The sequence below is a fragment of the Mus pahari genome, chromosome 18 (assembly GCF_900095145.1).
Source record: "Mus pahari chromosome 18, PAHARI_EIJ_v1.1, whole genome shotgun sequence".
NCBI lineage: Eukaryota > Metazoa > Chordata > Mammalia > Rodentia > Muridae > Mus > Mus pahari.
Window position 1 is genome coordinate 54,641,582 of NC_034607.1, and position 23,415 is coordinate 54,664,996.

The window sequence follows — 23,415 nt, forward strand, 5'->3', positions numbered from 1 at the left end:
TTTAGTGCAGAGTTCTATCAGACCTTCAAAGAAGACAAAATTCCAATACTCTTCAAACTATTCCACAAAATAGAAACAGAAGGTACTCTACCCAATTCATTCTATGAAGTCACAATTACTCTGATACCTAAATTACACAAAGACCAAACAAAGAAAGAGAACTTCAGACTAATTTCCCTTATGAATATTGATTCAAAAATACTCAATTAAATTCTTGCAAACAGAATCCAAGAACACATCAAAATGATCATCCATCATGATCAAGTAGGCTTCATCCCAGAGATGCAAGGAAGGTTCAGTATATGGAAACCCATTATTTTAATCTATTATATAAACAAACACAAGAACAAAAACCACATGATCATCTCATTAGATGCTGAGAAAGCATTCAACAAAGTCCAACACCCATTCATGATAAAAGTCTTGGAAAGATCAGGAATTCAAGGCCCATACCTAAATATAATAAGAGCAATATGCAGCAAACCAGTAGCCAACATCAAACTAAATGGTGAAAAACTGGAAGCAATCCCACTAAAATCTGGGACTAGATAAGGCTGCCCACTTTTTCCCTACCTATTCAATACATTACTTTGACTCCTAGCCAGAGCAATTATACAACAAAAGGAGATCAAAAGAATACAACTTGAAAAGGAAGAAGTCAAAATATCACTATTTGCAGATGATATGATAGTATATATAAGTGACCCCCAAAAATTCCACCTGAGAACTCCTAAACCTGATAAACAACTTCAGTGAAGTAGCTGGATATAAAATTAACTCAATCAAATCAGTGGCCTTTCTCTACTCAAAGGATAAACAGGCTGAGAAAGAAATTAGGGAAACAGCACCCTTCACAATAGTCGCAAATAATATAAAGTACCTTGTTGTGACTCTAACAAAGGAAGTGAAAGATCTGTATGATAAGAACTTCAAGTCTCTGAAGAAAGAAATCAAAGATCTCAGAAGACGGAAAGATCTCCCATTCTCATGGATTGGCAGGATTAATATAGTAAAAATGGCCATCTTGCCAAAAGCAACCTACAGATTCAATGGAATCCCCACCAAAATTCCAAATAAATTCTTTACAGAGTTAGAAAGGGCAATTTTCAGATTCATCTGGAATAACAAAAATCCTAGGATAACAAAAACTATTCTCAACAATAAAAGAACCTCTAGTGGAATCACCATGCCTGACCTCATTCATATACTACAGAGCAATTCTGATAAAAACTGCATGGAGACAGCTAGATCAATGGAACAGAAATGAAGACCCAGAAATGAACCCACACACCTATGGTCACTTGATCTTTGACAAAGGAGTTAAAACCATCCAGTGGAAAGAAGACAGCCCCTTCAACAAATGCTGCTGACTGAACTGGTAATTATCATGTAGAAAAATGCAAATTAATCTCTTCTTATCTCCTTGTACAAAGCTCAAGTCTAAGTGGATTAAAGAAGTCCACATAAAACCAGAGACACTGATACTTAAAGAGGAGAAAGTGGGGAAGATCCTTGAAGATATGGGAACAGGGGAAAGATTTCTAAACAGGACACCAGTGGCTAGTGCTCTAAGATCAAGAATTGACAAATGAGACCTCATAAAATTGCAAAACTTCTGTCAGGCAAAGAACACTGTCAATAAGACCAAATCAGATTGGGAAAAGATCTTTAACAATCCTAAATCAGATTAGGGGCCTAATATCCAATTATATACAGAGAATTCAAGAAGTTGGACTCCAGAAAACGAAACAATCCTATTAAAAAATGAGGTACAGAACTAAATAAATAATTTTCAAATGAGGAATACTGAATGGCTAAGAAGCACCTAAAAAATTGTCCAACATCCTTAATCATCAGGGAAATGCAAATCAAAACAACCTAGAGATTCCACCTCTCACCAGTCAGAATGGCTAAGATCAAAAGCTCAGGTGACAGCAGATGCTGGCAAGGATGTGAAGAAAGAAGAACACTTCTCCATTGCTGGTGGGATTGCAAGCTGGTACAACCACTCTGGAAATCAGTCTGGCGGTTCCTCTGAAAACTGGACCTAGTTCTACTGGAAGATCCAACAATACCACTCCTGGGCATATACCCAGAAGATGCTCCAAAATGTAATAAGGACACATGCTCCACTATGTTCATAGCAGCCTTATTTATAATAGCCAGAAGCTAGAAAGAACCCAGATGTCCTTCAGCAAATGGATACAGAAAATGTGGTGCATTTTCACAATTGAGTACTACTCAGCAATTAAAAACAATGAATTAATGAATTTCTAGACAAATGGATGGATCTGGAGGATATCATCCTAAGTGAGGTAACCCAATCACAAAAGAACACAAATTATATGCACTCACTGATAAGTGGATATTAGCCTAGAAGCTTAGAATCCTTCTTAAAATGGGGAACAAAATACTCATGAATGGAATTACAAAGACAAATTGTGGAGCAGAAACTGAAGGAACGACCATCCAGAGACTGCCCCACTTGGGGATCCATTCCATAAACAACCACCAAACCCAGACACTATGTCAGATGCCAACAAGAGCTTGCTGACAGGATCCTGATATAGCTGTCTCCTGAGGTCCTCTTCCAGTGCCTGGCAAATACAGACTTGAATGCTCACAAGATAATATAAGATAATATATATATATATATATATATATATATATATATATATATATATATATTTTAAACAAATCTTTATCCTTTGTCTCTTGCTCTGAATGTCTGCAACCCTTGAGGTCAAGGATCTGAGTTTATTTTGGTCAGTGATGTCTCTGTGGCGAAAGATGTATGTGGAATAAAGGACTGCATAGAAATAGCTATGTATTTATGTGTGTATTACACAGCAGTGTAAGAGGCATAGAAGTAGACATGAAGCAGTAACCAAGTGGATGGTGTTTAGTGAGCAGAATCTCAAGGAGTCATGGTAACAAAGCTGGATGGTCGGGTTGAGACAAAATGATAGATGATGTTGAAATAAGATAGGAGAATCAAAATAAAAGGTGAGCTCTCTGAGACTGCGTGCTGAAAGCCAAGCAAGACTTTCTGACAGGACACTCAGACAGATTCTGGCATTGGTATGAAGAGAGCAATGAGCCTCTCTCAAACTGTTCCAAAATAAAGGGAATGTATACACTCGTACAAAATTTCTGGCCCTCCTTTTCCTTCTGTCTGTGTTAGCAGTACCTGAGCCAAGCAGTGAGATTTCAAAGGCTTTGTGCTTGGCACCATTTCATTCCAAACCACCCGATGATACTGGACAGCTACACTAGAGCAGAAACAGGACACTTAAGGAGACACTGAGCTATTGCTTCTCTGAAGCTTTAATTAAATGAAGTGGATCTGTGCCCCATGCTTTAACTCTGTTTTTTTCTCATACGGTGTATTTGGGAGGCACACTATGAATATGTATTTGAGTGTTTGGGTGATGCCCATTTGCAATGAATACAGATATAAATGAAATTCACTTAGTATAAAATGTTTACATGGAACAGTGAGAACGCCTTTGCTGTATCTGCAGAAAGACGGAATGCTTTTTGCTTTGTCCAGCTTCTGAGGTGACATGTCAGGATCTCCCCCTGTCAGGTGGAATTCATGAATTATACTAGAAAAAATGAAATTGTAATTAGATTGGGCCGAAGATACACCCTGTGCTCCTTCCAGGTAGTGTTTGATTGATGGCCTCAGGGGATTTTATTTTAATATTTCTAGATTATTACAAGGAGACAAAAGAGAAGTGTCATTGGCAAACATCACAATAGAATAATCTAGAAAAGTTAAAACAAAGAACAGCAAAGCAGTCTGAGGAAGTCTATGCTAAGTGGTGCATAGAATCTTGGTTTTAAGTCCCTTGTCTGAAAGCCAAAGGTCAATGCCCAATGTCCCCATGTCAGCATGGAACAGAAACAAAACACACAAGAAGTAGGCAATGAGAGAAGCTTAGACTACCTTAGTCACCCAAGTATGTGGCAAATATTTATTCATCCATATTACAGTTGGTAGTGCAGTATATAGCCGGTGTTTTAAAAATCCCACCAGTCTTGTTTTGGGTCATTGGTCTGGTTCTGTAGTATTGAACCTGAGGCTCAGTGGTGGCCAGACATCCTTGTCCTTAAACCTTTTATTAGTATGAATGAAGCTAGACTAGATGTCGTGGGGCCCTGAGGAGTTTGGGGTGTAGAAGAGACAAGAAAGAAAAAGAACAAAGAACTATAATGACCTTGTAACTGGGTCACCTGTACTGTGTAATCAGTCTCAGGTGGGTACGGAAGATTTTGAAAATCTAGCAATGCCTTCGATCATAAGCTAAACCTCTACTGCGTTTGCAGTCTTTCTTCTGCCTTGGATGACAATGAATCCTCCGCATGCTTGCACCGCTGCAGTTTTGGATGTTGGTTTAAGGATGAAGGTTTGCTTTGAAGCACACATTAGTGAACATAATGCAGAGATTTCACTTTTCTATGGCTTCCAATCTGACGTATAAAGCTGGAAAAGGCCAACTGTATCCATAAAGCTGGCCATGTTTACACTCCAGCACGGTAGAAGGTTGGGACCAAAGAAGAGAGTTAATGAGAAAGGCTAGTGGTTGTGGCATATTCAGTCCAGTCAAAACCTGTTGTCTGCATTGTTTAAGTAGAGGACTTCTGAGACGCAGAAGCCAGCTGCAGTGTTATGACATCCGTGAATCCACTCACCAGATGGCTTATTTCCTATGCCTCACACTGACAGCAATGTTATGAAAAAAGACAGACTATGATAGATCTTGGAGACCTTGGGACATCATGCCAAGCCTACCAAATCTCTGCATCTGAGAAAACAAGACTTGAGAAAAAAGCATGGAGAAAGGCATTCACTTAGCTGTGTCTAGTAGAGAGTGGGAAAATTGATCTGTTTTCTGGGCTATGGTACAATATTTCAATTTCTGATTTTATTTGTATCTTAGCGAAGGGGCACTGAAGATACTTACTCTCTTACCAGAAAGGAGAACTACTTCTAAGAAACCAGGGTGACTGTGCCAAGCATGATTTGCTTTTCCCACATAAGGTTCTGATGGGGGAGAAGCAGTAGACACATTCACTACATTCACAGGAAACAGTACCCACAAAGCCAGAGGCATGAGAGAATTAGTCATTTTTTTTCATACTTGCCTTGATATGGCTATGTCATTTACACTGAGATAATATGGGTTTAATAAGAAATAAGTGGATCCATCTAAATCCCCATTTCCTTTGGCCTTGTAAGTCCTATGTGAAGGATAACTATTCTATAGAGAACCAATTTCTTAAACATAAGCTTCCCGAAATCAGTGACACTAAGCACTTTTAGATGTAACTTCACTCTGTCTATTAGATACAAGTCATTATCAGGACATTGATTGACAAGATCCCTGTATCTTGCCTACAGAACACAGAGTGGAGCACAAAGTCTGTGACTTCTGATGCCTTGATCCAGTGTGTGGAGTTTCTTTGCTTCAATTTCTCTTTGAACTTTTCAGAGCTCAGTAGGAGTTCATTGTGCATAATATGATCAAATGACAGGGGTTCTAGGAGGCTACACCCCTTGAGGAAGACCCCAAATGCCTATTATGACTTTGATTATGTTTCATCAATAACTGCTGCGGAGAATCTGTTCTTTGGTTGTGGGAATCCTGTTCTCACCACAAAAGTCCTTCTCCATCCCTAACTCCCACTTCTCCAAACTGATTCAGCACCTGCTCCCTGGACAACTTTTAGCACCTTGGGTCTTGTTTTACCCAAGCTCTTATTTCTACAAGCACGTTATAAACTTCCTTAGGAGCACATACTACTTTTAGCTCATAATATGCAAGTGTCTTAGTCAAGGTTTCTATTCCTGCACAAACATCATGACCAAGAAGCAAATTGGGGAGGAAAGGGTTTATTCAGCTTACATTTCCACATTGCTGTTCATCACTAAAGGAAGTCAGGACTGGAACTCAAGCAGGTCAGAAAGCAGGAGCTGATGCAGAGGCCATGGAGGGATGTTCTTTACTGGCTTGCCTCACCTGGCTTGCTCAGCCTGCTTTCTTATAGAACCCAAGACTACCAGCCCGGGAATGGCACCACCCAAAAGGAGCCCTTCCACTTGATCACTAATTGAGAAATGCCCCACAGCTGGATCTCAGGGAGGCATTTCCCCAACTGAAGCTCCTATCTCTGTGATAATTCCAGCCTGTGTCAAGTTGACACACAAAACCAGCCAGGACAGCAAGGATGGCTGTGAGATGAATGGATAGGTAGATTCATAAGAGCAGTTTAAGAGCCAATAATAAGAATGGATCTGAGAGTGTAAGTGATGTGTGGTTCTTTCTGATTATACAAAGCCATAAATAGGTAGGGAAAGCTTGCACTTCCAGTTGGCAGGGAATGCCTATCCTGTTTATTACTGTTCCCTTCAGGAACTCTCTCACCCTCCCACCTTTCCTCATTTTTCTATTTTACCACATGTAAAATTGGAGGCATAACCTTGCTCAAGAATGTGCAAAACAGGAACAAGGTAATGAACTTCTGTTGCTGCTATAAACTTGATGAACGGCTTATGGAGGAAGGACATGGAATGGCAACCTCAGGCCAGTGATTAGCTCTAGATATTTCTCCTTAAGAACTTGTGCTGACCAGCACTGTTCACTCTATTCCTTGTTCTCTCAGGGTTCTGTTGCAGGAATGTCACTGGGTCTTGGCTGCGCGGAGGAACAAAGACTGTCTCTCTGTTTCTTCCCGGCAACCTGAGTGCCTTCCTAGAGTCTGCCCCTCCAGAACCACTTCACTTAGGATTCTGGCTATGCCTTACATGGAAGAGACCTTATGTGTTACCATGACTTCTGTCTTCTGCTCACCTCAGACTTCAAGGAAAAAGTTATTTTATTCTGTTTCTATTCTTGCTTATGATATCCTGCATCAAGGAGAGCCTTGTTCACTATACCATGGTGTTCATACAGTGGTATGCTATGGTAACATCTGGACACACATCAAACTTTTTTTTGTGTACAGCTGGTTCTTGAGCACCAATAGAGTGACTTTCAGAAATAGCAAGGTACTTTTATAAGTGACTAGTCAAAATAAAAGCTCAGGATTGCTTAACATGCTCTCTAACATTTGGCATAAAAGACATTAACCCTTTCCCTCATATACTATCATCAGATTAATAAACAATGAGGCATGTGTTTATTCTCTACATACATTCTCTGCTTTTTTTTCTAACTATTTTGTGTATATTTTTTCAAATACCCTGACACAGAGTGCTAGCTGTTTCTTTTGGATGGCATGCCTCACTTTTCCTGCAAAGGACTAGTATTTGGGGAGGGAGGGGGGACCTGATAATTCAGTGTGAACACTAGACCAGAAACATTGAGTCTACCTGGATTCTATAGAATTCTGGGTAACATCCAAGCCTTTTAAATCTGCCTTTCTATATTAGTTAAGCCACAGGTGTTTGGCATGTTCATTAACATTTGCTGTGTCTCACTGTAGAAGCTAAGCAGGAACTCATGAAGTAGTCACTGAGATTAACTAAAGGTATTTTTTTTTATACATGGTGACATACACATAGAATCAAGCACTTGGAAAGCAGGGGTAAGAGAATCAGCAGATAAAGGCCAGTCTTGACTACATAGGAATTTCAAGGTTAGCGTGGGCTACATGAATCCTTTTCTCTAAAACCAACTAATTATCCTAGTTTTTTCAGGATGAAATATTATGTCTTGATTAAAATGCTATGGATAAGCATACATGGCAGTAGAATGTTAATTTTAAGTTGAAATTGGGAGAAGTAAAAAAAGAAAAGAACAAATCTAATAAATTTAATTGACGTAGGAAAATTTCTTTAAAAATAATTGGTGGTACAATTTTGGTGTGTGTGTGTGTGTGTGTGTGTGTGTGTGGTGTCCATATGTATATGTGGATATGTTCATTTATGTGTGCATGTGTGGAGTCCAGAGGGCATTGTTGAGTGTATTCTTCTATTGTTCTCTCTCCTATTTTTAGGCAGGGTCCCTCACTAAACCTGGGCTGGCTAGGATGGTTGGCCAATGAACTCAGGAGATCTGCCTGTCTCCAAGTCCTCCCTGCTCCCTGCCCAGTTGGGCCAGTTCTTAATAATAGATGTATTTACTGAAGCATTTGATTATTCATGGCTTGGATCAGACAATCATCTTTTCCAAGGGCATGCTCAATGCTGAGAAAAATCACACAATTACTCATCTCAGCTTCTATTAATAGGTTAGTGTGGGATATTAAGAAGATAATTGGTGCAGGAGGGATTATAAAGCAGGGTACCAACATAGTAACGTGTCAGCTGTCACCACAAATAAAATCAGAATTGTATGAACATATATTTATATAACATTGACTTGGCTCATCAAGGTTTCTGGTAAAAAATATGGTTCAACAAATTGTTTTTGTTATTGCTGTTCAGCTATGGGGTGATCGCTTGGAGATCAGAGACTATGCTGTTGCCCATAGCAGCCAGCAGTGGCCAGAATGTTAGTTTTATCACATCACTTTTTGGTGTATTGGATTCATTTGGGATCCCAAAGGGAATTTGTTACATTGTTGACTAATGGATGGATTACTGTTTTCCTGGTTTGTGTGATTTCTCTTAAAGCTGCTCACAAGTAGGACAGAGCAAACACGCAGCATGTGCTTTCATCTGAAAGAGGTATATACAGTATGAGGATGCTACTGGGCTTTACAAGCCTCATCCTCATTGACGAATAGGGAGTGAAGGAAGTATCAGTCATTTACTCCATGAACCCTGATGGATTAGCTGATGGCAACAATCACTCTGTATTTGTCTTGAGGATTTGACTGGAGACTATAATTCTCTTTCCTTTAAAAGCCTCCATCAGTGATCTTTGGATTGGCTTCCCTTCCATGAAGTTCATGAGGCTTACTCTCGGTGCTGGGTCTGCATTTGTTGTCTTAGTCCTCACTTAAAACACTATCATTCCCTCCCAAATCAAATGCTTATTTTACAACGTTAAGAAGTCACATTGCATTTTATTTCACTGAGTGTTACATGTCACATGAAGAGAATCAAGGAATGGATTAAAGGGAAGGAATGAGGTCACATTTTAAATATCCATGTGAAGATGGGCAACAGGCAGTTTGCTGTTCCTCTGTTGATTAATGGTGAAGTGAATCTTGAAAGCACTATGAGCACGATCAGAAAAAGAATCTGCTTTCCCTATATGTGAGTTCATGTGTGTGTGGACATTCAGTCTAGAGATGTCCCACACTGATAAAGCTCCTGCGACTAGTAATTCAGTCCCCCAGAGGCCTTCCTTTGGATGCATTCCTTTTGTTCTCTATCTTCTTATTCTAAAGGGAAATTCTCTGAGAGGAACCAGTGAGGAGCCTCATTGGCTCTCAGGGCCATTGAGTTCTTCAGACTGTTATCTTTCCTGAGAGAGAAAACTGAAGTAGAAAAACAGTTAGGAATCTGACTTACAAAATGAGTTTGAGTATGATGATTATTCATAGTATAAATTCATATAAATCTTATATATCACTTAAAGGTGGAATATCACTTTAAATACGTAATTTTGAAATACATTGCTCATATTTAAATATAGTTGGAGAAATGTTTGGGATAAGAATAGTAAGCTTTAAAGATGTATTTATTATGTCTACAGTGTTCTGCCTGCTTGTATGCCTGCAGACCAGAAGAGGGCACAAGATCCCATTATAGATGGTTATGAGGCACCATGTGGTAGCTGGGAATTGAACTCAGGATCTCTGGAAGAGCAGTCAGTGCTTTTAACCCTGAGCCATCTCTCCAGCCCAAGAATAGTACACTTTAAAGTGGTTTTCTTCTTAAACCAAGACCAAACTAAAATGTGTGTGTGTGTGTGTGTGTGTGTGTGTGTGTGTGTGTATGTGTTTATTTGTGAATCAGTGTGTGTGTTTGTGGATGAGTGGTTAGGGTTAGGGTTAGGGTTAGGGTTAGGGTTATGGTTAGGGAGTGTGGATGTGTGTGTGTGTGTGTGTGTGTGTGTGTTTGTGAGTGCATGTGTGTTTGTGTTTGTGAATGAGTATGTGTGTTTGTGAATGACTGTGTGTGTGTGTGTGTGTGTGTAAAACTCTAAAAACTTTAAAAAGGTAAGGGCAAAAAATTGACAAAGAGAAGGCTATTCTCATTTATTTAGGTTCAGCCTCATCCTAGGTGCATCCTAGGTGCTTTGGAGAAACATGGGAAGAACAAGAGATGGAACCATGCCTGGCTGAACTGAGACCCCCCACTAAGACAATTGAGCTCATGAGCTCTCATTCCTCTTACATCACATTTGCACACACTTTTAATTTGGCAAAGTACCCTTGCGTCCAAGTACAGATGATATGTTTGCAAAACATTTGGCATCAATAATTGCTATCTTTATGCACAGACTCTCTTTAGAGGTTCAGAGCCATTGGAGTAGCTGACTTCCACTATATTCATATAGGTGCTCCTTAGATATTTATCTCTCATTCTTGTGTATTTCTTTCCCTGGCTGTTTAAATTCTGAAATGGACTGAGCTATAAAAACACATCCCTAGTCATTTGATTTCTGTGTGGGCTGGCCAGTGTGCATACGAATATTGGGAGAGGTTATGAAGTGTTAGACTCAGATAGTTTATTTGCTGAGGGGAGGGAAGGTGAGTTGGACCAGAGTCCATGTGAGTCTTTTATTGTTTAAAGCATCTTATTAAGTCATAAATGCCCCAGACAGATGCAGATGTGATGGCCATGGGCTAAATGAAGAAATAAAAATAAATTGTTTGTGCATCGATTGAGCTTGCTTTAGATTATATGTTCTTTATTTTAATACTGTCCTATTAAAAAAATAACTAGCAAGAGTCTCCAGAGCAGAGCCATAAGGATATTATTAACTTGAGTATCAAGCTGCCTTAATTGCATCTTCCCTGGGCAGACACAAACACTGAGCTACTCCTGGCAGGGAAGAGAAGGAGGCCAGTTTATCTCCTTGTGGATCTGTGAGTGGAAAGTCTCTCCCACAGCCTGCCTTACCAAGAAGAGCAAAGTGTGCTGGTACAGAAATCTTAAAGCCTGGAGATGGCTGTTAGGTAGAAAATGGAAAATGGCTGTACTTTCTGGCAAGCCAAAAATGCCATGAGTAGCATCTGTCACATTCCACCACTTTTAAGTCTGAGCCACTGAATGTAAGATGCCAAGAGGAATCACTATAAAATAAATATGTTGCAGAATGAAATGGCAAAGGAGGTGGAAGATCTTAGTGGTAGGAGCTGTGATGAGGGAAATGTGCTGTCCCAAGCAAAGGACCAAAACCCACTGTGTCATTGAGGGCTTGAGAGGCCACAGCAGGGCTCTCTTCTCCATCTGTTCCCTACATTTTCCTTTGCAGTTCTTCTCAGTCGAGGTCTTCCTACTTTTGGCCTCACGGGTGAAATATTAAATTACTGAGGTGTGGAGATCTATAATGAAAGCAAGCTGGGATTATCTGCAAAATCATAGATTTTTAGGAACTCTGTTTTCCATTTCAGATTGACTCATTCTCTTGGCAATATGTAGAATAAATAGAAGCAAAGCAAACAACCCCCAAACCAGGATATGAATAAAAATCATTACCTTCCTGATCTTGGCAGCTTTTAGATGCTGTAGGAGTAAATTTGAAGGACCCTCTTAGAACAGTTAAAAACCAAGAGACTTATGGGAAACTCTAAACCACAAGAACAGGAAAGGCAACAAGAAGAGAACATCTGTGTTCTTGGTTGAAGCAATAAATACAATGAAAATACTTATTCTCAAGACATTTATGCAGAACCGAAATGACATAAGGACTCATTTTCTACACACTAACTCATCTTGACCTGACTCAATAATGACAACTTAATGGATCCAACTCTTTGTTTTTCCCAACTGTTAAGTTCATTTACAACTTACCAGGCAGCTCTAACTTTGCAAATACTCAGTCCTAAGTTACTCTCAGCAAAGTTTCACCTGGAAGTCAGTTGGCACAGTAGTGCTAGAGAGAAAACACCCCAGTAAGAGGATTCTTTTCGTTCCTCAGCGGGCTCTGTAGAATACCACATGGGGCTTGGTTTCTGAGAGTTCAGATATACAGAAGCAGAAATGCTCTCCACTAGCTAGTTGTGGATGATACCAAAGGAAGATTCAATGGCCTCCAGTTTTCTAATCTCTCTCATTTTATAGAATAATTCTGTAGAGCTGGTGAAATAGCTTGGCGAGTAAAGGAACTTGCCCCACATCCTAACAACCTGAGTTCAAGCCACTGGGTAAATTTTGTTGATAGATAGAACTAACTTCCCTAACCCCACATGTGTATGTGCCTTGTGTGCTCCTACATAAATGCACATACACAATACACAATTATAGTAAAAAATAAAACAGTGTTTGCCAATACAACATTCTTCTTTATAGTTACTAATTAGATTTTGTTGTATGGCTATAAGTATTCTAGGGGTACATTAGTATCACTAAGGAAGTGTTATAAGGGTTACTGTTTGTATCTGTCATAGAACATGGAATTAAAAACATTCATGTATGTGGATTTTTTCCAATGCTCTAAAGGGAGTTGGAGATGGGGATAAAATGTGACTGTCATCCTAGAGGCACCAGAGCCTTCTTCCCATCTGCAGGTTACGCAGTTCACACTGGCCTGCCATTTTCCACAGACACTTATGGGTTGGTCAGTCTCTCTTGCTAATTTCAGAAACTGGGACTCAGACTTTTTTCCATGATGGAAAGAAGAATAAAGGGCAGGAGTAGAAAGGGCCCTGAGGGCTCCAGCAGGGAAGTGTCAAGAAGGCAAAACATTTGCTTCAATTCTTTTCATCAGTCCCAACTGAGCACCAGGGATTGAGAACTGGGAGAAGCCCCAGTTTGGTTTAGCTACTAGCAACAGTGCTCACTTTACAGTCCCTTTCTACAGCAGATTTTCTTTCCCTATGATATGGAGGCAGAGGCTGCAGTGTCAGGCCAGTGTTCTTGTTTTTTATATGCAAATAAATCACTTGATTATATTTTTTTGTCCTTATGTTATCATGAATATTTCAAATGAATTTTATATGACTCATATTTATGGCTTGGGAGCTATTTCACTTTTTGGCTCACTGCCGCCTCATCTGCATATACCATATCTCAGCTGATGCTGATTGGTCTCATTTACATATTCATCATGCTCCTCTTTTCAAAGATATTTTGTTATAAACTGGCTTTTCTTCCCCCTCCAGTGTTATAATGGTACGTAGATGTGTTTTTAAATTGAACTCATTTCCATACATAATTTTCCTGGTTCCCATAAATCACCACATTGTCACCTACTTCCCCCCACTCCATTCAGCATAATCTTCACACTTTATACCAAGCTGACATATGGCTCCAAAGTAATTAAAAACAATGTAAACAGTTTACAGTGCACTTTGCAAAGCCACTTCACATTGCAGAGTTTAATGGTTTCCTTGTTCTCCCAGTAAGTTCCAAAGCAATGAAGAGCAGGGAGGCTGGAGATAAGGATGCTGATGAAGGCTACAATGGAGAAGTGTCCCTTTCACCCAGGAGATTCTCCTGCTAACTGATTATAGAAATAGAGCTGATGGGTTCGGGCACATTCAGAGTGGTGTGGCCAGGAGACGGGGAGAGGAATGGAAGAGGGTTCAGGATCAGGTGTGGGGAGGGACAGGAGGTATGGCCAGATGACCATGAGAATGAATGGACGTTTGCAACTGACAAAGGTAGGGAGCTAGGGAACAAAGGTAGGGAGCTAGGGAACATCTCTAGGATGTGACAGAGACCTGGGATAAAGGAGGCATTCAAGAATCAATGGGGGTGACCTTAGCTGTGATTCACGCATTGGGGATATGGAACCTAAAGAGGCTACCTCCTGTAGCCAGGCAGGAACCTCAGTAGAGAGATAGAGATACCAACCCACCCATAAAACTTTCAACCCAAATTTTATCCTATCTACAAGAAATGCAGGGACAGAAGATGGAGCAGAGACTGGGGGAGTGGCCAACCAATAACTGGCCCAACTTGAGACTCATCCTATTGATAAGCACCAATCCCTGACACTATTAATGATACTGTTATGCTTGCTGACAAGAGTTTAGGGTGGCCTTCCTCTGAGAGACTCTACTCAGCAGCTGACTCAGACAGATGTAGACACCCACACCCAAACAGTGGATGAAGCTTGGAGACTCTTGTAGAAGAGTAGAGGGAAGGACTGAGGGCCCCAAAGGGGATAGGAACCCCAAAGATCAACAGTCAACTAACTTCAGCCCTTGGGCCTCCCAGAGACTGAACCACCAACCAAAGAGCATACCCGGGCTGGATGTAGGCCTTCCTGCATATATATAGCAGATACGCAGCTTGGTCTTCATTCTGGTTCTGAATAAATGGAGCAGGGGTGTCTTAATTAGGGTTTTACTGCTGTGAAGAAACACTATGACCAAGGCAACTCTTATAGGGGACAATATTTAATTGGGGTTAGCTTACAGGTTCAGAGGTTCAGTTCATTATTATCAAGGCAAGAAGCACGGCACCATCTAGGCAGGCACTGCATTGGAGAAGGAGCTGAGAATTCGACATCTTGATCTGAAGCTAGTCAGGAGAAGACTGTCATCTAGACAGCTAGGATGAGCTTAAAGCCCACACCCATAGTGACACAATTCTTCCAACAAGGCCACACCTCCAAATAGTGCTACTTCCTGGCCCAAGCATACTCAAACAGGGGGCTTTCCCAAAAGCTGTTGCTTGCCCTTGGGATATGTTCTTCTAGATGGGCTGCCTTGTCTGGCCTCGGTGGAAGAATATGTGCCTAGCCCCTCTGAGACTTGATGTGTCAGGGTTGGAGGATAACAAGGGGGTGAACACTCTCTCAGAAAAGGAGAGAGGGATGGAGGGAAGGATTGTGGGAGGAGGTAACTGGGAAGCAGGCAGTGAACAAGATGTAAAATGAATAAATAAAACATAAAATGAAATAAAATAAAGAGCTGGGTTAATGGACCACGAAGACTCATCTGCAAGGGTTAGGTTGGAAACTAATTTTCCTTTCTCTTTGGATGGGAAAAGGCACAGAGCTTTTGTAATTTCAACAAGAGGAAGAGATGAGGATCCAAACCCATCAGTGGTTCAGATATGGAGATGGGATGTTTAAGATGACTGACAGCATTACGAGTTAGGTGATATCACTAACGCTTTTATCACTGATGGATGGCTAGATTCTCATAGTGCATAGGGGCAGATACAAGGGGTGGAGAAAACACAGATGTGTGACCTCAGACTCTGCACAGTCTAGTTAAGTCCATGAGCATGAACCACACTCCATTTGGGAGTTTCTTTTCTAGTGGTTATTCATTGTGTCACCTTGGGCAGAAAACTGGATCTCTGTAGACTTGTTTCCTAATCTGCAGAGTAGCTCTAATGGTGAAGCCTACTGCCTGTGGGACAGAGAAAGAGGATGAAAACCATAGCTCTTTACATTTTTCTCCCATTCTGTCCCCGTCCACTGGTGCGCTTTGTGCTATCCACCATAGGGCAGCAGCAAGAACAAGTTTCTGAATTAATATCTGACTGTGTCAACTCTAACACTTGCCCTTATACACACATACACCCTTCCTTTATCCTATCCTAAACTCTTGCTTTACCGGTCCCTTTACACAGCAAGGTCATCCGCTAACACAGGAGATGGTCCTGCTTTGAAGAGGCAAGCACTTGGCATGTTTTGGTTGGCTCTGCCACCCCTTTTCGGTACATCCACTCAGTGTCACAGAGCTTGCCATGGCACTTCGGTGCATGTTATTTCTTCTGGCCAGAACATACTTCCTAGTCTGTTACATTCACTTAGGTGATCACTCCTTCTGCTTCAGATTTCTATACCAATGTCATTTCCCCAGAATCTTGCCCCAGAAAAGCTTCCCTTAGCCTTTTCAGTAGGGAAAACTGCTATTATAAACATTCTCTACTAACACACTCTCAAACTACTAGTCTCTGTTTTAAATTTACTTATATGACATTGTTTTTTTAAAAAAGCATGCTTAACTGTATTGTCAAGTGCATTGGTGAGAGGGTGTCAGATTCCTTGAAACTAGAGCTGCAGACAGTTGCGAGCTCCAGTGTGGGTGCTGGAATTGAACTGGGGTCCTCTGGAAGAGCAGCCAGTGCTATGAACCACTAAGCCATCTCTCCAGTCCAACATTTAATTTCTAATTATACTATTGGAATACAAATCATATAAGCACAAGGCTGTATTTCTCTTCTTTTTAGGCAGCGTTGAATTTGTGTTGCAGAGAGTTAAATATACACAATAAAAATATAAGCACAAACATAAAAATGAGTGAAAAACACAATCTGTATAAGGTGGCAAGAGAAGACTTCTAAATATGAACACAATATTCTAAAAAATTTACATTGTTATGATCAATAGTGAAGGACTCAATAAGCAGATGGGCATGAAAATCTATTGTGACACAAGTAATTACTAGTCACAATTAAAACACAGTCCACGATTTTAAAAAGTACATAAGAAGTTATGTGAAAAATCAATGACAAGAACATTTGCTAGACTTTTCTGTTCTGAGAAACAGAAGAAGATAAACTCTCAACAGGTTTAAGAATAAGAAGGGGATTTGATGGTTCATTTATTTTGCTGGTCAGAGAGGAAGAACGAACGGCTTTAGGGGCAGCTTTATTCAGAGTATCCTTAGTGGTTGAGCTCTCTCTGATTCTTCCTTTCCACTACACTAGTTTTGTTCTTATCTCTACCTCTGGTGGGTAGATGGTGACAACTCTCCTGGCTTCACTGTATTCCTGAAGAAAGAGATGATCTTTTCATTGCTCAATCAGTAAAAGTCTCAAAATTTACAATGACATGCCTAGTTGCAGAACCAATCCTCCAGCAGCCATGGCAGCTAAGAGAATGTGATGTTCAAACTGCCTGCCACCTCAATTATGAACTCATCTTTAGAGCTGGAAATGTCTCCCAAACCTACAGGTACTTAGTGTGAGGGAGGAATGAACCACAAAACAAAGCAGAAGCTGGTGTCTCAGTGCTTCAGGAGTGAGTGACATAGTAGGGATTCATTGCTGCTGATAGTTGGGTAAACAAAGTCTTCAAAGAAAATTAACCCTCTCACATAGAGGAGCAAAGTCAACAAGGCCACTGGGGCCTATGTGTTTGGGGAAGGTTTCTGGAAGCGAATTGAGACTTGAAAGATGGTAGGAGTTACCTTAGCACCCTCATCACAGCTATTATCACTGCAGTTGACATTCATTGAGGACTTAACCATGTTACAGGGACTCACTGAAGCCTGCTACACTCATCACTTTTCCCTATCCTCCCCTAAGCCATTTGATCTGGCTATTATAGTTGTTATTTGAGACCTTCGAAACAGTAATTATTTACCTTTGAAGAATTTGTAGCCAAATAGCAAGTGGGTGCAGGTGAAGGGGTAACAGAAAGGGACCAAGGCAGGGTAGCAGGGGAGGCTGGTCTATTATAGTGCTCTTGATGGAAGAAGAGGACAACGCATGGGGAGGAGGGTATTCAAGTGAAGGTATTTCCTTTTGCTCCTTTTAATAAGGATTGAAGTGAATTTGGTCATATGCAGAGTGAATTAAAGAGATTTGTGGAGAAGGAGGTGTGGAAGATGAAGCCAGTACTTATTAAATTTAGGAAATGGGTTAAAAGGTAAAGGAAGGACCTCCATGAAAAAAGATGGATCCAGAAAGAAGATGAGAGCTCAGCAGTGACCAAAACATAGTGAGAGATGATGAAAGGAGGGAGAGCCTGGAGACTAAGGGGGGTGATGGGAGGCGGGAGAGCCTGGAGACTAAGGGGGTAATGGAAGGAAGGAGAGCCTGGAGACTAAGGAGGGTGATGGAAGAAGGGAGAGCCTGGAGACTAAGGAAGCCACCTGGCTTTGCACTTGTATTATTTCTATGTCAGTTCCCTTTGGCCAGCTCTTTAACTATAGGATGGTCTGTCTAATTCTGAGTGCCCTGCAGGGAGGCAGCTGTATTTGCCTTGATTAAGTTTTATAGGGTACATTGTTTGTGGTAGCCATTATTTCTGTATTCAAGTAGAAGGGTTTTGGGGGTACCCAGGATTATTTTATAGTCATCTAGTACAGGCCATGTCATTGTCAGGGCATTGGATAATCTACCAAGGAGCACCGGTCTACTTAATCCCAACCCCCTCCAACCCTATGGCTTTCATGATATGCTTTGTTCAGACGAGTGCCTGCCCTTGTAGTCAACATCTTTACCAGGTAAAGGCACTGAAAGATAGATAGAACATTTTAAATTGATCTCTCATCTAATAAGACAATAATGGTCTCCCTCAAAACTCCTTTTCTAAAACACAGATGAGAAAGCAAAGGTCTTAAAGGATATTTCAGAGTTCCATAGTCAGTTTATATGAAAACGAGCAACCCACCAGGTCTCTGACCACTATCATGCAAGCAGGCAGTTAACTGTGGAAACATCACACTTTGTGTCCTTTTTGACAATAGATTATGGTCTCTCTTCCCCAGATATCACCAGAAGTATTCTTAAAGATAGGTGAAAAAATTAAGTGGAAAATTCCAACATCTTCCAGAAGAAGCATGAGTTGGAGGGTGGCTTTCACTGAATCGGAATACAAATATTTCCCTTTCTGAACACTCAGGACATCAATGAGTGTACTTTGGCATGGAAGTTATGAACCCTATTTGTGCCACTGTGAAGAACATGTCTCCCTTCCAAAATCCTTGGAGAATGGGCCAGAGGCTTTCAAAGAAAGGGCATATTACTTGAGATGTGAAAGGCATCACTCTGGGTTTCCATTGCACTCCGCTTTGAGAAAATTCCATTTGGAGCCAACTGTAAATTAAACTACAGCAATAAAAAGGTAGTGTGAGCTATAGCAAAGGAGACTTCTTTACTCCTAAAGAATGTTCTTAGTACCTTTAAATGTTTGCATACCAGCGACCTTTGCTTGCATGCATGATGTGGGAACCAGAGGTCTAAAGAGTGCTGAGAATACAGATGTTAAGCCTTGCTCTTGACTCAAAGTCAACCAGAACTCGTAGGAACTTGTCTTTTAGAGGGAAAAACGGCTGAAAGCAGAAAGAAAGGAAGTGGAGGATTTAGTTATTATGAAATATCGACTCAAAAGGCTCTGGAGAGCAACTCTTTCTATCAAAAAAAGTGACTAAATGCTGATTGTGACCATTTTGTTTTAATGGAATTAGCAATTGTCCCTAAATACCATTTCATAGGAAGAATGATAGAGAAAGAAAATAGGAAGACATGTAAAAGATGTTTGGCATATCAGATAACTTCTAAATGCAGTCTTTCCCATGGAAAAGTTGTTCTAGGACATGTCATTAATTACCAAATCTATAGGTGCTTGGGCCTTACATACCAGTTTGTAGGATTTTTTTTTTAATATAACATGCATAATGTTTCCATATATTCCTGCATACTGCCACATAAACTTTAGCTTACTTGTAATATCTAATGCAAACCAATATAAATAGTTGTAATATTGTATTAGTTATGGAATGACAATAAGTATTACACACACACACACACACACACACACACACCCTTCAGAACATTTTTTTCTAATATGTTCAATCCATGCTTTCTTAAATCTGATGATAAGGGACTCTTGAAAAGGATGAACACCTGTATAGGACACTGTGGTAGACATGATCCAAGGTTACTTTCCATAGTCCCCCTGAGACATTCACACAGTGGCATCAGATACCTACATTTTCTCCAGGTCCCCAAATCCAGAAAATGATCCTTTTGGAATGACTCGAAGCTTGGTGAGCACAAATCTCCTGAAAAGAGAGCGTGTACCACACATTACAATGTACCTAACCATGAGCAGTTGAGTGTGAGATGAATGACATCAGGGCATGGTCAATACACATGCAGTGCCTACCATAATAACAAGGGTTAAAGTTGTTCCCCCTCCTCACAGAAAGGTGCTAGTCCAGGTTCTCTTTGTATGATGAGATGAACATAAGTGGTAAGGTTCTTACCATTGTATTTCAAGGAACACAGTAGGAGAGATGACCAAGCATCATAGACAAAGCCTGCCACTTACCAGCCATGAGACTCTGTATAAAAGTCTCTTCTGTGTCCCTGTATCAGAGACCAACGCGTTGTCCTTTAAGGTCATATTGAGCTGACTTTGCATCCCATTTCTTGGGGTTGGGGGTGGTGAAATGGAAGCAGAAGAAAGCTTCCTTTTGCTCTCACAGTGCACTGCAGTGAGCTCACTACCTGGCAATCCACCTGGTACCACAGGTGAGCTCTCCAGGATCCCGTCTAAGAACAGCCCTTCCCATCCACACTCCATCTTTTCATCTCTGTCCTGGGAAACCACTACATCAAATGACACCTTTTCTTTCTAAGCATTTCTTGCTTCTATTTCCCCTTCTCTGCTGAGTTCTGCCATTAATATAAAAACATGCCATCATCTCCCCCCCCATTTATGAAGTCTTCTCTTTTAGTGTCAGCCATCTCCAGTTTTTGACATTTCTTATTTTTGAAATATCTGTTTCACTCCTGCTAAAAAGAGCTTCCATCAGCTCCTGCTCCACACCTCGTTCAGGGAAAAATCCAAATTATTTACAGTGGCATTCAGAAGCCTGAAGGAGCTTCCAGTTTTCTGTTCCCTAGAACCTCAAACCTCATTTTTTCTCCAAAGTTTCATAAACAGTCTAATTAATAGCAAGAGTTTACAGTGCATGTTTTAGGTACTATATTCAGGTTCATCCTCTCATCAATCTACCTATCTTCCATCTGGCTCCCTTATCTTCTATCCTCTCAAAATTCTCAGCTAGTTTTCTTTCTTTCTTTCTTTCTTTCTTTCTTTCTTTCTTTCTTTCTTTCTTTCTTTCTTTCTTTCTTTCTTGACCTCTTTATGTGAAATGATAATACCCCTGACATGTCCGTTGACTTCCTTTCCTGATTAAAATTTTCTTTATGGTACTTCTAGTATGTTCTACAATCTGTATATTTGCCTGCATATTCACATAATTGTCTTCTCCCTGTAAGTAGTATGAGAGTTCTACAATGGCAGGAATTTTCCTCTGAGCTGTCACCTCACCCGGTCCCTGGCACATTACAGCTTTCTCTACATAGGTTTATGGAACACTAGTACCTGACAGGGAAGCAAAGCAATGAATCTTGGGAAATTCTCCAAGCCACAGTGTTTGTTTGGTTTCCATTCGTGACCACAGACTACCTTGCATGGTTAGCATGGGTGTGGAATTTTCAGACGTTCTGTAGCTGCAAGAGAGTTACACAGGACTTCTATCTTCTTTGCTTGAGCGTGGCTTGAGCGTGGCTATGGCATGCCCCTGCCCGTGATGAGAACCCATGGGAGAGCACTGTCATGAGTCTCTGCTCCAGAGGCCTGACTCTGCTGCCTCACACGAACTCAACTTCTGTGCTTCCAGCAACAGGTCTGTTTTCTAAAATTCTGAGGATCATGACTGCGTCGAGTGGCTCAAAGTTATAGAAATAATAAAAGAGTTTTTAAAAAAATCTCTAAACATTATTACATAAATTGGGAAATCAAACAAAATCAAACCAACCAAAACCAAAGTCACCCGCCAGACCTGAACTCTATACATCTCAATGACCGACCACGTGGTTGGATAGTCATTAGGAACGGAAGTTACGTAGGTCCACAAAGGCCTTTGCACTTCACTACTGAACATTTTTACGAACTTTTACAGTTTTAAAAGCTCAATTTTCACTTTCTCTGGAAATAAATCACAACACATGTCATTTAAACATGGGTGGCTGTGCTTGTATAAAAGTATCAAAACTTTTTAAGAGCCTGAAGTAGGAAACTTGATCCCAGATGTTATTCTGGTGTGTGCAAACCAGAATTTGAAGATAGAGAGAGCAGTGTTTGTTCCACAGGATTTGCAGATTTGGTTACCAAGGAATTTGTATATGGATGCCAAACTGGTCCATCAAGTAACAGAGGGTACATGCAAAGGCTTTCCCTTCTCCCTCCCTTTCTCCTCTCACTCCCTTTGTTTCTTTTTCTTCTTCCTTAGCCTAACCTCTTCTTTCCCTCTGAATTAATTTTCCTTCATTTTATATGCTTTCCAGGAAGAAATGTATAGAAAATAGAGACCAGCGCATTTCCAATGATATCACATCCAGAAAAAGACTATAATTTGTGAAAGCTATAAACCCTCAGATTGAGAAATCTCAAGCTGTCCCAGTAAAAAGGAACTAAATTTTGTTGCTAGAGATCTGAACATGAAAACCGTGGATCCATAAGATAAAATATTTTTAAAGCACACAGAGAAAAAGGCAAAATATCTTCAAAGAAAAAAATTAGAAAAGTTTTAAAATATGCCTTCAAAAGTATTAGAGAATAATAATTGCCAGTTTAGAATAATATGACCAGAAAATTATCATTAAAATGTGAGGGTAAAGTAAAAATTCTTGTTCAGAAATTTAATTAGATGTTAAAAAACTTTTAGCAGAATAATTCCTTTAGATGATAAAATTTAGCTCAGTAGGAAGACAGGCAAACATACACACATACTCTCTCTCTCTCATACACACACACACACACACACACACACACACACACACACCATGGAGGAACATAAATTTGTACCCCTCATTGTCTAGGTAGGAAATCATAATGGTCAAAAACCCTACAAAGTCAATAAGATTGCTTAAAAATATTGATCCTGAACTAGGTCACAAAGCAAATTAGTATAAAAATGAACAACTTTCTTTGGAAGGAATCAAATTACTAGTCACTTAGAAATTATTTGTAAGACAACCCCGAGATTCCACCTCACACCAGTTAGAATGGCTAAGATCAAAATCTCAGATGACAGCAGATGCTGGCAAGGATGTGGAGAAAGAGGAACACTTGTCTATTGCTGGTCAGATTGCAAGCTGGTACATCTACTCTGGAAATCAGTTTGGCAGTTCCTCATAAAATTGGACATAGTACTATCTGAGGGCCCAGCAATACCACTCCTAGGAGTATACCCAGAAGATGTTCCAACATGTAATAAGGACGCATGCTCCACTATGTTCATAGCAGCCTTATTTATAATAGCCAGAAGCTGGAAACAACCCAGATGTTCCTCAACAGAGGAATGGATACAGAAAATGTGCTACATTTACACAGTGGAGTACTATGAAACTATTAAAAACAATGAATTTATGAAATTCTTTGGCAAATGGGTGGAACTAGAAAATATCATCCTGAGTGAGGTAACTCAATCACAAAAGAACACAGATGGTATGCACTCACTGATGAGTGGATATTAGCCCAGAAGCTTGGAATACTCAAGATACAGATAAGAAACCACATGAAGCTCAAGAAGAAAGAAGACCAAAGTGTGGATATTTTGGTCCTTCTTAGAAGGGCAAAC

At 40.3% G+C, this 23,415-nt stretch overlaps 1 protein-coding gene across 2 annotated transcripts in view; it reads right to left on the reverse strand.

The window, feature by feature from the left end:
- The window catches only part of Fshr (follicle stimulating hormone receptor), a 173,920-nt gene that overhangs the window by 76,375 nt on the left and 74,130 nt on the right, over positions 1 to 23,415 (reverse strand). For both annotated transcript variants that reach the window (XM_021218039.1, XM_021218040.1), the window contains exon 2: positions 19,753 to 19,824. In XM_021218039.1, coding sequence (XP_021073698.1) covers positions 19,753 to 19,824 — 72 coding nt within the window. The remainder of the gene's footprint in view (positions 1 to 19,752; positions 19,825 to 23,415) is intronic.